This window comes from Oncorhynchus nerka, linkage group LG20, assembly GCF_034236695.1.
Source record: "Oncorhynchus nerka isolate Pitt River linkage group LG20, Oner_Uvic_2.0, whole genome shotgun sequence".
Classification (NCBI taxonomy): Eukaryota; Metazoa; Chordata; class Actinopteri; order Salmoniformes; family Salmonidae; genus Oncorhynchus; species Oncorhynchus nerka.
In genome coordinates this window covers 96,570,932-96,583,182 of record NC_088415.1, presented here as the reverse complement: position 1 = coordinate 96,583,182, position 12,251 = coordinate 96,570,932, and the positions used below count along the sequence as shown (strand labels likewise).

The 12,251-nt window shown below is 42.4% G+C and overlaps 1 protein-coding gene across 3 annotated transcripts in view; it reads left to right on the top strand.

The window, feature by feature from the left end:
* The first annotated feature begins 544 nt into the window (after positions 1-544).
* The window catches only part of samhd1 (SAM domain and HD domain 1), a 42,037-nt gene continuing 30,330 nt past the window's right edge, over positions 545-12,251 (top strand). The window contains exons 1-8 of one of the 3 annotated variants that reach the window (XM_029651714.2): positions 545-890; positions 7,647-7,713; positions 7,907-7,976; positions 8,780-8,940; positions 10,080-10,195; positions 10,326-10,396; positions 10,540-10,719; positions 11,130-11,230. In XM_029651714.2, coding sequence (XP_029507574.1) covers positions 707-890; positions 7,647-7,713; positions 7,907-7,976; positions 8,780-8,940; positions 10,080-10,195; positions 10,326-10,396; positions 10,540-10,719; positions 11,130-11,230 — 950 coding nt within the window. In that variant the 5' untranslated portion in view covers positions 545-706. The remainder of the gene's footprint in view (positions 891-7,646; positions 7,714-7,906; positions 7,977-8,779; positions 8,941-10,079; positions 10,196-10,325; positions 10,397-10,539; positions 10,720-11,129; positions 11,231-12,251) is intronic. The other 2 variants (XM_029651711.2, XM_029651712.2) reach the window with 2 other exon arrangements.

The window sequence follows — 12,251 nt, the reverse complement described above, 5'->3', positions numbered from 1 at the left end:
AATTGGCATATTAGGCATAACACAATTTTCCCTTTTAAGATACCAAAATATAGTTTTCGTTATCCTAATTTTGTTTTGTTTTCTGCTTGTTTCAGTGCAAGCATTCAACAAGGGCATGAGACGAAGGAATGTGGTGTATCAGTGGAGAAATATTTGTGGAGCATATTTTGTGTATATGCTTTGGGGGTGCTCATGGGGCTGGAGATCGGAGGTGTCCGGTGAGAGAAAGGCAGGTTGATGTGGCCAGGGTCAGAGTAGTACAGAAAGTGTCATATGCTGAAGCAGTGAAGAGAGTGGTAGAGGAAGATGGGTACGGGGTGAGGGATCATGATAGGATAAGGAGGCAGAGACCAATAGAGTGGGAGAGGAATAAATATGTGCTTCAGTAATGTGGGTTTCTTAGCATTCATAGTCATGGTTAACTGTATTGCAAGGTTTTACTGCATAATATTTATTTTAAATGGTAAAATGGGGAGAGTTTAGTGAGGGCTAATAGTTGGCAGGGTCATTTTCCTTTTTCCCAATTTTGTATTAGCGGAAATTCATGTCGGTCGGCTGTGACTGGCCCCACACTCCAATACAGTAGGTGGCAGTGTATGCGCCTATAAGTTGGCTACGATCCGCCAGCCCAATCCCAAAGAAGAAGGTGTGGTTTACCACGAGAGCGCTGTTTTATTGTGTTACAGGCATTCTATTACCGATCAATATGGATAGGCGAAAGCGCTCCAGAGAAGATTTACCGACTGCGGACAGTGACCATTTCAATACCCCGGAGGAGAGAGTTTATGCCGGGCTGTCGCGGGACGAGGACTTAAGGCAGTGGAGTGTCGAGGACACTTGCAGATACATGCGTCTGGAAGGGCTCGGGATATGGGAGGAGAAATTCAGAGGTTCGATTGTTGTGATCACTGTTTTGCATGTCTTCACTAACTAGCTACATACACATGATATTTGACTGACCAAGCCAATGTGGCTTGTAACGGTAAACTAAACTGCAGAGAAAGTGACTGGGTCAGCAGCAGAGGAATTGCTAGCCCACTAGATCAGCTGTTGTTGGCTAAAATCAAATTGTATTAGTCACATGCGCCGAAGACAACAGGTGTAGTATACCTTACAGTGGAATGCTGAATACAACAGGTCTAGTAGACCTTACAGTGAAATGCTGACTACAACAGGTGTAGTAGACCTTACAGTGGAATGCTGAATACAACAGGTGTAGTAGACCTTACAGTGAAATGCTGACTACAACAGGTGTAGTAGACCTTACAGTGGAATGCTGAATACAACAGGTCTAGTAGACCTTACAGTGAAATGCTGAATTACAACAGGTGTAGTAGACCTCACAGTGAAATGCTGAATACAACAGGTGTAGTAGACCTCACAGTGAAATGCTGAATACAGCAGGTGTAGTAGACCTTACAGTGAAATGCTGAATACAACAGGTGTAGTAGACCTTACAGTGAAATGCTGAATACAGCAGGTGTAGTAGACCTTACAGTGAAATGCTGAATACAGCAGGTGTAGTAGACCTTACAGTGAAATGCTGAATACAACAGGTCTAGTAGACCTTACAGTGAAATGCTGAATACAACAGGTGTAGTAGACCTTACAGTGAAATGCTGAATACAGCAGGTGTAGTAGACCTTACAGTGAAATGCTGAATACAACAGGTCTAGGTAGACCTTACAGTGAAATGCTGAATACAACAGGTGTAGTAGACCTTACAGTGAAATGCTGAATACAACAGGTGTAGTAGACCTTACAGTGAAATGCTGAATACAACAGGTGTAGTAGACCTTACAGTGAAATGCTGAATACAGCAGGTGTAGTAGACCTTACAGTGAAATGCTGAATACAACAGGTGTAGTAGACCTTACAGTGAAATGCTGAATACAACAGGTGTAGTAGACCTTACAGTGAAATGCTGAATACAACAGGTGTAGTAGACCTTACAGTGAAATGCTGAATACAGCAGGTGTAGTAGACCTTACAGTGAAATGCTGAATACAACAGGTGTAGTAGACCTTACAGTGAAATGCTGAATACAACAGGTGTAGTAGACCTTACAGTGAAATGTTTACTTACAAGCCCCTAACCGACAGTGCAGTTAAAAAATATGCATAAGAATAAGAGATTTAAGTTACAAGTAATTAAAGAGGAGCCTTAAAAAAATATCAATAAATACAGGGGGGTGCCGGTACAGAGTCAATGTGTGGGGGCACCGGTTAGTTGAGGTAGTATGTACATGTGGGTAGAGTTAATTAAAGTGACTATTCATAGATGACAACAGAGAGTGGCAGTGGTGTGGGGGGGAATGTGAATAGTCTGGGTAGCCATTTGACTAGATGTTCAGGAGTCTTATTGCTTGGGTGTAGAAGCTGTTTAGAAGCCTCTTGGACCTACACTTGGTGCTCCGGTACCTCTTGCCGTGTGGTAGCAGAGAGAACAGTTTATGACCAGGGTGGCTGGAGTCTTTGACCATTTTTAGGGCCTTCCTTTAACAGCGCCTGGTATAGAGGTCCTGGATGGAAAGAAGCTTGGCCCCAGTGATGTACTGGGCTGTTCGCACTACCCTCTATAGGGCCTTCCTCTGACACCGCCTGGTATAGGGGTCCTGGATGGAAAGAAGCTTGGCCCCAGTGATGTACTGGGCTGTTCGCACTACCCTCTATAGGGCCTTCCTCTGACACCGCCTGTTATAGAGGTCCTGGATGGAAAGAAGCTTGGCCCCAGTGATGTACTGGGCTGTTCGCACTACCCTCTATAGGGCCTTCCTCTGACACCGCCTGGTATAGAGGTCCTGGATGGAGAGAAGCTTGGCCCCAGTGATGTACTGGGCTGTTCACACTACCCTCTATAGGGCCTTCCTCTGACACCGCCTGGTATAGATGTCCTGGATGGAAGGAAGCTTGGCCCCAGTGATGTACGGGGCTGTTCACTACCCTAAAGACTCATTTACATTGTCCTTTGAACTACAGTACCCTAGCTAGGCTAACTACAGTTGAAGTCGGAAATTTACATACACTTAGGTTGTAGTTTTGGCAAGTCGGTTAAGACATTACTTTTCTGCATGGCACAAGTAATTTTCCAACAATTGTTCACAGACAGATTATTTCACTTAATTCACTGTGTCACAATTCCAGTGGGTCAGAAGTTTACGTACACTAAGTTGACTGTGCCTTTAAACAGCTTGGAAAATTCCAGAAAACGATGTCATGGCTTTAGAAGTCTCTGATAGGCTAATTGACATCATTTGAGTCAATTGGAGGTGTACCTGTAGATGTATTTCAAGGCCTACCTTCAAACTCGGTGCCTCTTTGCTGGACATCATCGGAAAATCAAACGAAATCAGCCAAGACCTCAGGAAAGAAATTGTAGACCTCCACAAGTCTGGTTCATCCTTGGGAGCAATTTCCAAACACCTGAAGGTACCACATTCATCTGTCCAAACAATAGTATGGAAGTATAAACACCATGGGACCACGCAGCCATCATACCACTCAGGAAGGAGACGCGTTCTGTCACCTAGAGATGAACCTAATTGGTGCGAAAAGTGCAAATCAATCCCAGAACAACAGCAAAGGACCTTGTGAAGATGCTGGAGGAAACGACATAACCTGAAAGGCCGCTCAGCAAGGAAGAAGCCACTGCTCCTAAACCTCCATAAAAAAAAGCCAGATTACTGTTTGCAACTGCACATGGGGACAAATATTGTACTTTTTGGAGAAATGTCCTCTGGTCTGGTAAACAAAAATAGAACTGTTTGGTCAGAATGACCATCGTTATGTTTGGAGGAAAAGGGGGAAGGCTTGTAAGCCGAAGAACATCCCAAACGTGAAGCATGGGGGTGGCAGCATCATGTTGTGGAGGTGCTTTGCTGAAGGAGGGACTGGTGCACTTCACAAAATGGATGGCATCATGAGGACAGAAAATTATGTGGATATATTGAAACAACATCTCAAGACATAGGTCAGGAAGTTAAAGTTTGGTCGCAAATGGGTCTTCCAAATGGACAATGATCCCAAGCATACTTCCAAAGTTGTGGCAAAATGGCTTCAGGACAACAAAGTCAAGGTATTGGAGTGGCCATCACAAAGTCCTGACCTCAATCCTATAGAAAATTTGTGGGCAGAACTGAAAAGGCTTGTGCGAGCAAGGAGGCCTACAAACATGACTCAGTTACTCCAGCTCTGTCAGGAATGGGCCTCAACCCTCAACCTTCTAGCCCGAAGTTCAGTGCGCTATAAACTGTGCCCCAAAAGCATGATTGTGTGGCAGTGTCGATATCCGCGCTTATAAACCGGGTCGTCACACTCAGTGAACTAATCCATTGGGCTCCCGAGTGGTGCACAGGTCTAAGGCATTGCATCTCATTGCTAGAGGCGTCACTACAGACCCTGGTTCGATCCCAGGCTGTATCACAACCGGCCAAGATCGGGAGTTCCATAGGGTGGCGCACAATTGGCCCAACATTGTCAGGGTTAGAGGAGGGTTAGGGGAAGGGTTGATACCTAGTCAGTTGTATAACTGAATGCATTCAACTGAAATGTGTCTTCAGCATTTAAGTGCCATAATCGACATCCACGTCATCGCCGCCCGGGAACAGTGGGATAACTGCCTTGCTCAGGGTTAGGCTGGCATTGTAAAATAAGAATTTGTTCTTAACTGAACTTCCCTAGTTAAATCAAGGTACATAAAAAAATAGACTAAAAGCCAATTCATGCTTGATCCAAAAATGTGGTCGGAGGCTCCGTATGGAGGGTGTGACACAATTTCGCGCCTCCAGAGGCCAAATCGAGCTCCATGCCGCATTGCCATGGCGTTCCCAAATTGTATAACAACAGGGAGGGCTCTGTATTGCTCTGCATTTACATGGTTGGTTGATGGTAGTTGGGGGCAGTACATCCTGTATCAACACAAACCCACTTCCTTGACAACAGCTCCGCGAAATTGCTGCCAATGCAGACGTCAGAACTTAATAGTTACCGTCGTCCTTCCGTTCTTCACTCTGCACACACTTGAAACATGGTCCAATCCTTTACAGTTCTTACACCTGCAGTGGTTTGGGGATGAAAGCTCGTACAGCGTATCGTACATAACCAAACTTCACATGTGAAGGTAGATGCTCTTTATAAAACAACAGGACCGTTAGACTTTCCTCGTTCTCCATTCACCCAGTCAGACTCCAGGCACCAACCACACCAGAAATTCTCTTCAGGTATTAAATCTGAACATCCTGCGTCACCCCTGAGATGACTCCTTTGACGGGCTCTCTACTCTCGAAGTTCAAAGCACAAAACTCTTCTTGTCCAAATTATTTTATTAAGGCCCACTGCAATGAATCAAAATAAGACCACTCCTTGTCACTCTGACAGTCTTGTCTTTTCCCAGCATACACTTCACCATTTTCAACACCTCAAGTGGGTTTCCCAAATACATCCTTACTCAACAAACGCATCCCAACAAGAAGCGATTCATTACCATTCATAGACGTATCCTTCACTCCAATTTTTGACAATTAATTTTTTATTTCAGTTTTCGACTGTTGTCCATTCAGAACATTAATCTTCATCAGCTTCACTCGACGTGGTTCGAACTCGGCATTCACTTCCACCATTTTCCCCATCAACCATCAGACTACAACAGAATAGTCTACCTGTGCTAATTAATCGGAAGACAGACACCACAAACGTGTTGTCACTAAAAAATACTGCCTGCTGCAACTGTGTTAAAACAGTGTACAGTAAGTGTGTATTTTTCAGTTGTGATATTATTTTGATGTGATATGAAAGTATAAGGATTTCTGTTTCTAGAACCGTACCGCAATTGAGAATCGATTTACGTTTAGATGGAGTATTTGGCTGTTTTGTTTTCCAGAGCCAATTCAACCTTTTAAACAGAACATATAAGCTCCTTGGACTATAAGCAGGGTGGGAAATTAACACTAGCCACCAGCTAAATGTTAGTATATTTTGGCATTGACAGGTAGAATGTAATATTTCCATCCACATTGACAGGTAGAATGTAATATTTCCATCCACATTGACAGGTAGAATGTAATATTTCCATCCACATTGACAGGTAGAATGTAATATTTCCATCCACATTGGCAGGTAGAATGTAATATTTCCATCCACATTGACAGGTAGAATGTAATATTTCCATCCACATTGACAGGTAGAATGTAATATTTCCATCCACATTGACAGGTAGAATGTAATATTTCCATCCACATTGACAGGTAGAATGTAATATTTCCATCCACATTGACAGGTAGAATGTAATATTTCCATCCACATTGACAGGTAGAATGTAATATTTCCATCCACATTGACAGGTAGAATGTAATATTTCCATCCACATTGACAGGTAGAATGTAATATTTCCATCCACATTGGCAGGTAGAATGTAATATTTCCATCCACATTGGCAGGTAGAATGTAATATTTCCATCCACATTGGCAGGTAGAATGTAATATTTCCATCCACATTGACAGGTAGAATGTAATATTTCCATCCACATTGACAGGTAGAATGTAATATTTCCATCCACATTGGCAGGTAGAATGTAATATTTCCATCCACATTGACAGGTAGAATGTAATATTTCCATCCACATTGACAGGTAGAATGTAATATTTCCATCCACATTGACAGGTAGAATGTAATATTTCCATCCACATTGGCAGGTAGAATGTAATATTTCCATCCACATTGACAGGTAGAATGTAATATTTCCATCCACATTGGCAGGTAGAATGTAATATTTCCATCCACATTGACAGGTAGAATGTAATATTTCCATCCACATTGGCAGGTAGAATGTAATATTTCCATCCACATTGGCAGGTGGAATGTAATATTTCCATCCACATTGGCAGGTGGAATGTAATATTTCCATCCACATTGGCAGGTGGAATGTAATATTTCCATCCACATTGGCAGGTGGAATGTAATATTTCCATCCACATTGGCAGGTAGAATGTAATATTTCCATCCACATTGGCAGGTGGAATGTAATATTTCCATCCACATTGGCAGGTGGTCACACAGTGAATTTGTGAGAATATTTTTTTATGTGTTTGTCAGCTCTGTAAGATGAGAGTTTCAACATTACAGTGGTGAAAATGGGGTGTGGTACAGCATAGGTTCAAACAATAGAGAGAAATATGGAGACCTTTCCCGCTGGAACACTCTCTAATATCTACTACTATCTGTCGTGCTCTTTTCTTTGACATCACTTTTAATCCATTTCAAAACCATTCAATAAGTGTTTTATCATTACAAAACATGTGCATGCATTTTCTGTGATTTCTTTATGAATTTTCCACCCTGGTGGACCAAAAAGTACATTTCCCACCCGACCATAAGGAGTACCATTAGGCTCCTTTAATCCATTATTGGGCTAAGTAACCATCCATCCATCCCCCATTACAATCTACCCTCCTTACTTTCTCTCTGGTATCTGTTAGTGCCCAGCATCAAGGTTGTTCCAGCCAAATATAAGGTGAATGCACCAATTTGTAAATCGCTCTGACTTAAATGTAAATGTAATGTAACTGATTCTATCTAATGAAGAGGAAGGTTGGTAGACTTGCACACAGGAAAGATGATCTGTCCTTTTTGTTTGGTTTTTCCCCACACAGAGCAACAGATAACAGGAGTGGGGTTACGATACCTTACAGAGACACATCTGGAGAATATGGGCATAGGGTATGTGTGGTGTGGTTTCGGTATGGGGTGTGGTCATTTCGGTGTACCAATCTTCAGTGGTATGTCAATCTAATGTGCACTTTCTAATTTTGGTGTATTTGTTGTGACAGATTTCTCTTAGTCAATTTCTTGAGGATTGTGATGTTCTGATTTTGGTGTCATGATTATGAACGGACTCTCTCTCTCTCCTCAGGCCTCTTGGCACACGGCTGCAGATTCTGCACTGCCTGAGGAAGCTGTGGCAGATTGCAGCAGAGACCAAGGTAACGCAATAGAGGTTTTAGAGGCCCTCTTGGCTGCAGAGACCAAGTGTTGCTCTTTTAAACTGATTTTTCTGAAATTCTACACATTTTACTATGGGGCAGAAATACAATTTTCAAGTTTAAAGCTAGTTTCCAGCTATTCTATGTATTTGTCATTGGGCTGAGAGAAAAGTTGCAGTTTCAAAGTTAATATCCTGCAATTCTACACATTTTGCCATGGGGCTGAGTTAACATTATGCCTTGTTCTTATGCTATCTGAGTGACTCAAACATTATAACAAAATCAATGGAGGCCCCATGACATCTTAGATTCTCCCTGCTTTGTCTAGTTTTTATTTTGGTGATTGTTCGTTCTTAAATGTGATCTTATTAAAAAACAATATGGCTCCATTGTCTTTTCTACCTACTTTATATCTGGTTTTAGTCCTTTAGGTTTACACTGAAAATGTTTGACCCGGAAATGATTTAGCAAAAGGGGAAACATTGACTTTGAGCTCACATTAAGAGGCTGATGGCCAGGGAGAGGTATAGATAGAGAACAATGCATGGAAGAGAATCACCTCAACCACATTGTACTTCATTTTTATTTTATTTATTTATTATTGTGAAAGAAGTAAAACACCCTGAGTAATAGCTGTTTTTTTTCCATGTTCTCTATTCCCTGTTTTATAATGTTTTTCATTTTTATTGCAAGAGTACTCTAACCACAGCCACATACCTAGAGCTGCACCCTTTTCTATTCCAGAGAGGGAAAAATAGAGGAAGAGTAGTATCAACAATAAGATATATTATTGTCTCCTGTAGGTGTTTAATGACCCCATCCATGGCCATGTAGAGATGCATCCTCTGCTGGTCCGTATCATCGACACCCCTCAGTTCCAGAGGCTCCGCCACATTAAGCAGCTGGGAGGAACATACTTTGTCTTCCCTGGAGCCTCCCACAACCGCTTCGAACACTCCATAGGGTATGTAGGAGTGTGTGTAAGTATGCACTAGCATAGAGTACAAGTGTGGGTGCCTGAGCACTCCATAGGGTATGTAGGAGTGTGTGTAAGTATGCACTAGCATAGAGTACAAGTGTGGGTGCCTGAGCACTTCATAGTTTAAAGGTGTGTGGGCTTGACCTATATAGGGTGTGTACACCTTTTTAAATCCAAGATGTGGAGTGTACATGCGCAAATTGGCATTTAGTTTATGTGGTTTTAGAGGCCCTACCCTGCATTCAAAGTGTGTGTGGTGTCAGGAAAATAACCTCACACTCAACGTCAGCAAAACAAAGGAGATGATCATGGACTTGGACAGCAGAGAGAGCACCCCCCTATCCACATCGACGGGACAATAGTGGAGAAGGTGGAAAGTTTTTTTTAAGTTCCTCGGCGTACACACCATGGACAAACTGAATTGGTCCACCCACACAGACAGCGTGGTGAAGAAGGTGCAACAGCGCCTCTTCAACCTCAGGAGGCTGAAGAAATTTGGCTTATCTCCAAAAACACTCACAAACATTTACAGATGCACAATCGAGAGCATCCTGTCGGGCTGTATCACCGCAACTGCTTCGCCCACAACCGTAAGGCTCTCCAGAGGGTAGTGAGGTCTGCACAACGCATCACCAGTAGTTACAGATCCATACAGCCTCCATCCTACTAAACTACACTGTAGTAGTTACAGATCCATACAGCCTCCATCCTACTAAACTACACTGCATACCCTACATTACTCATCTCATATGTATATACTGTACTCTCTACCATCTACTGCATCTTGTCTATGCCGCACGGCCATCGCTCATCCATATATTTCTATGTACATATTCTTATTAATTCCTTTACACTTGTGTTTAAAAGGTAGTACTTGTGAAATTGTTAGATTACTTGTTAGATATTACTGAATGGTCGGAACTAGAAGCACAAGCATTTTGCTACACTCGCATTAACATCTGTTAACCATGTGTATGTGACAAATAAGATTTGATTTGATTTCAAAAGGCACAATAGAAACTGTCCTGGTTCTTTTTCAGCCCCTTCGTTAAGCTCCCAGTTCCCAGTGGTTACTTAGCAGGTTTCCTGAGTTGTAAAATGGTTGTTGTGGTCGTGTGTTTCAGGGTGGGCTACCTGGCAGGTTCGCTGGTCCAGGAGTTGAATGAGAGACAACCAGAGCTCTTCATCTCTCATAGAGACATATTGTGTGTCCAGATCGCCGGTCTCTGTCACGACCTGGGTGAGTCTCACACACACACAACACACACACCACACCACACCACACACACACACACACACACCACACACATATATACACACTTTTTTTTCAATCTTACTTTCTCATAAATGTGATATCTCTCACTCTCCAGGTCATGGTCCTTTCTCCCATATGTTTGATGGGATGTTCATCCCCAAAGTGCGTCCAGAATCTAAGTGGAATGTAAGACCTTTCTTTCCTCATCCTCTCTCGTTTCCTCCTTTTTTGCTCTGTCTACATGTCTGTGCTGTTGTTTGTGTCAATATCTTCCTGTGTCAAACAGGTCCGCTGTATTTGTGTGTACGCTCACGTTGTGTGTGTTACAGCACGAGGAGGCGTCCCTGGCCATGTTTGACCACCTGGTGTGTGAGAACGCCTTGGAGCCGGCGATGAAGGAGCATGGCCTGGTCCTTCCTGATGACCTGGTCTTCATCAAGGAGCAGATTGCTGGACCACAGAACACTGTCCCCCTCAGCCAGGGAGTAAGTCAGCCAGCCAGTGAGCCGGTTAGTCAGTCAATCAACCAATTTAAGAATCATGGAGGTGTGGGTTCGTTTCCCACTTCTGACACCAATGGTAACGGAGACCGCCCTAGTGGTGGAAGTTTCGGTGAAGAAGCTCAAACATGACGATAACAAAACAGAAAATATAAATTGGGGGTAAACTGAATAAATCAACACCTGAAAGCCACTCTGACCCTTGTTGCCTCCTCACTGAAACCTTCACCGCTAGGGCGGTAAACGTTACAATCATCAATCAACATTAATCAGTCAACAAACATCAATCAATATTACTTCATGAATATGATTTATTTATGCTTTCTAGCATTTCATTGTCTACGGGTTGAATTTAAGCTAATTTGAACTAATTTGGAGTTTCTGTCTGTAGTCTGAGTCTGTTCTTTTTCCCTCCACAGTGGCCATATAAGGGCCGACCAGAGGAGAAGTCCTTCCTCTATGAGATTGTGGCCAACAAAAGGAACGGCATCGATGTAGACAAGTGGGACTACTTCGCCAGGTGAGTCCCCCAGTTGGAGTTTATCCCTTTTAGAAACCATGATCAATTACTGGAGTAAGCTATATTAGAGATCTAACAATTACATAGGAACATTGGAGTATTAGCTATATTAGAGATCTAACAATTACATAGGAACATTGGAGTATATTAGGAAAATAGTATGGGTAACTTTTCTTAAATAATCTTCAGGGCCTAAAATGAACACCTGCCAAATGCGGGTAGATTTTGGCATTGGCAGGTAAGATGTTTATTTCACCAGCCACGTTGGTGGGTGGTCAGGGCTCCACAGTGAGAGCATTTCACTTGCATTTGTGAATAAAAAGTATGATCACATTTATAGCAAAATAAATGCTGCTGTTTTGTAGCCAAAGAACTATGAATCCTATATAGCCTATTCCACCTTGCACTTCAACACTGTCTGGCTATAATGTGCGCATTTGAATAGCTGAGTGAAATCTATATTTTCAGAAGCGCTGCTCACAGGCATAAAACTATAAAAGTTGGTCTAATTTACTTGAAACTAAAGTCTACTGAAGTGAGACTTTGTCCTTGTGTTTCTTGTCTATTTACATTGTTTTGTTCACAAGCTGTTGTTTCTCTATGTTTGACTTTCAACTGCTAGGGAAGAGAAGACAAATCTTCTACTAGTCAGACTCAATCTCATAGGCACTAACATGACTCGAGTCATGCTACCACGGTAACCTCCCGCCCTTAAAGGGGCAGGTGAATTTTTTTGTCTCATCTGTGATATTTTGGTTAAAAAAAATGAAATTAACTTGTTGACGCACCCCATCCCGGTAGCGGGATAATTGTCATCAGCAACTCTGAATAGCATAGCACAGTCAAATAATATTACAAAAAAATATTCATATTCATGAAATCACAAGTGCAATATTGCAAAACACAGCTTAGCCTTTTGTTAATCCACCTGTCGTCTCAGATTTTGAAATTATGCTTTACAGCGAAAGCAATCCAAGCATTTGTGTAAGTTTATCGATCGCATGACAAACATTAAGTACAC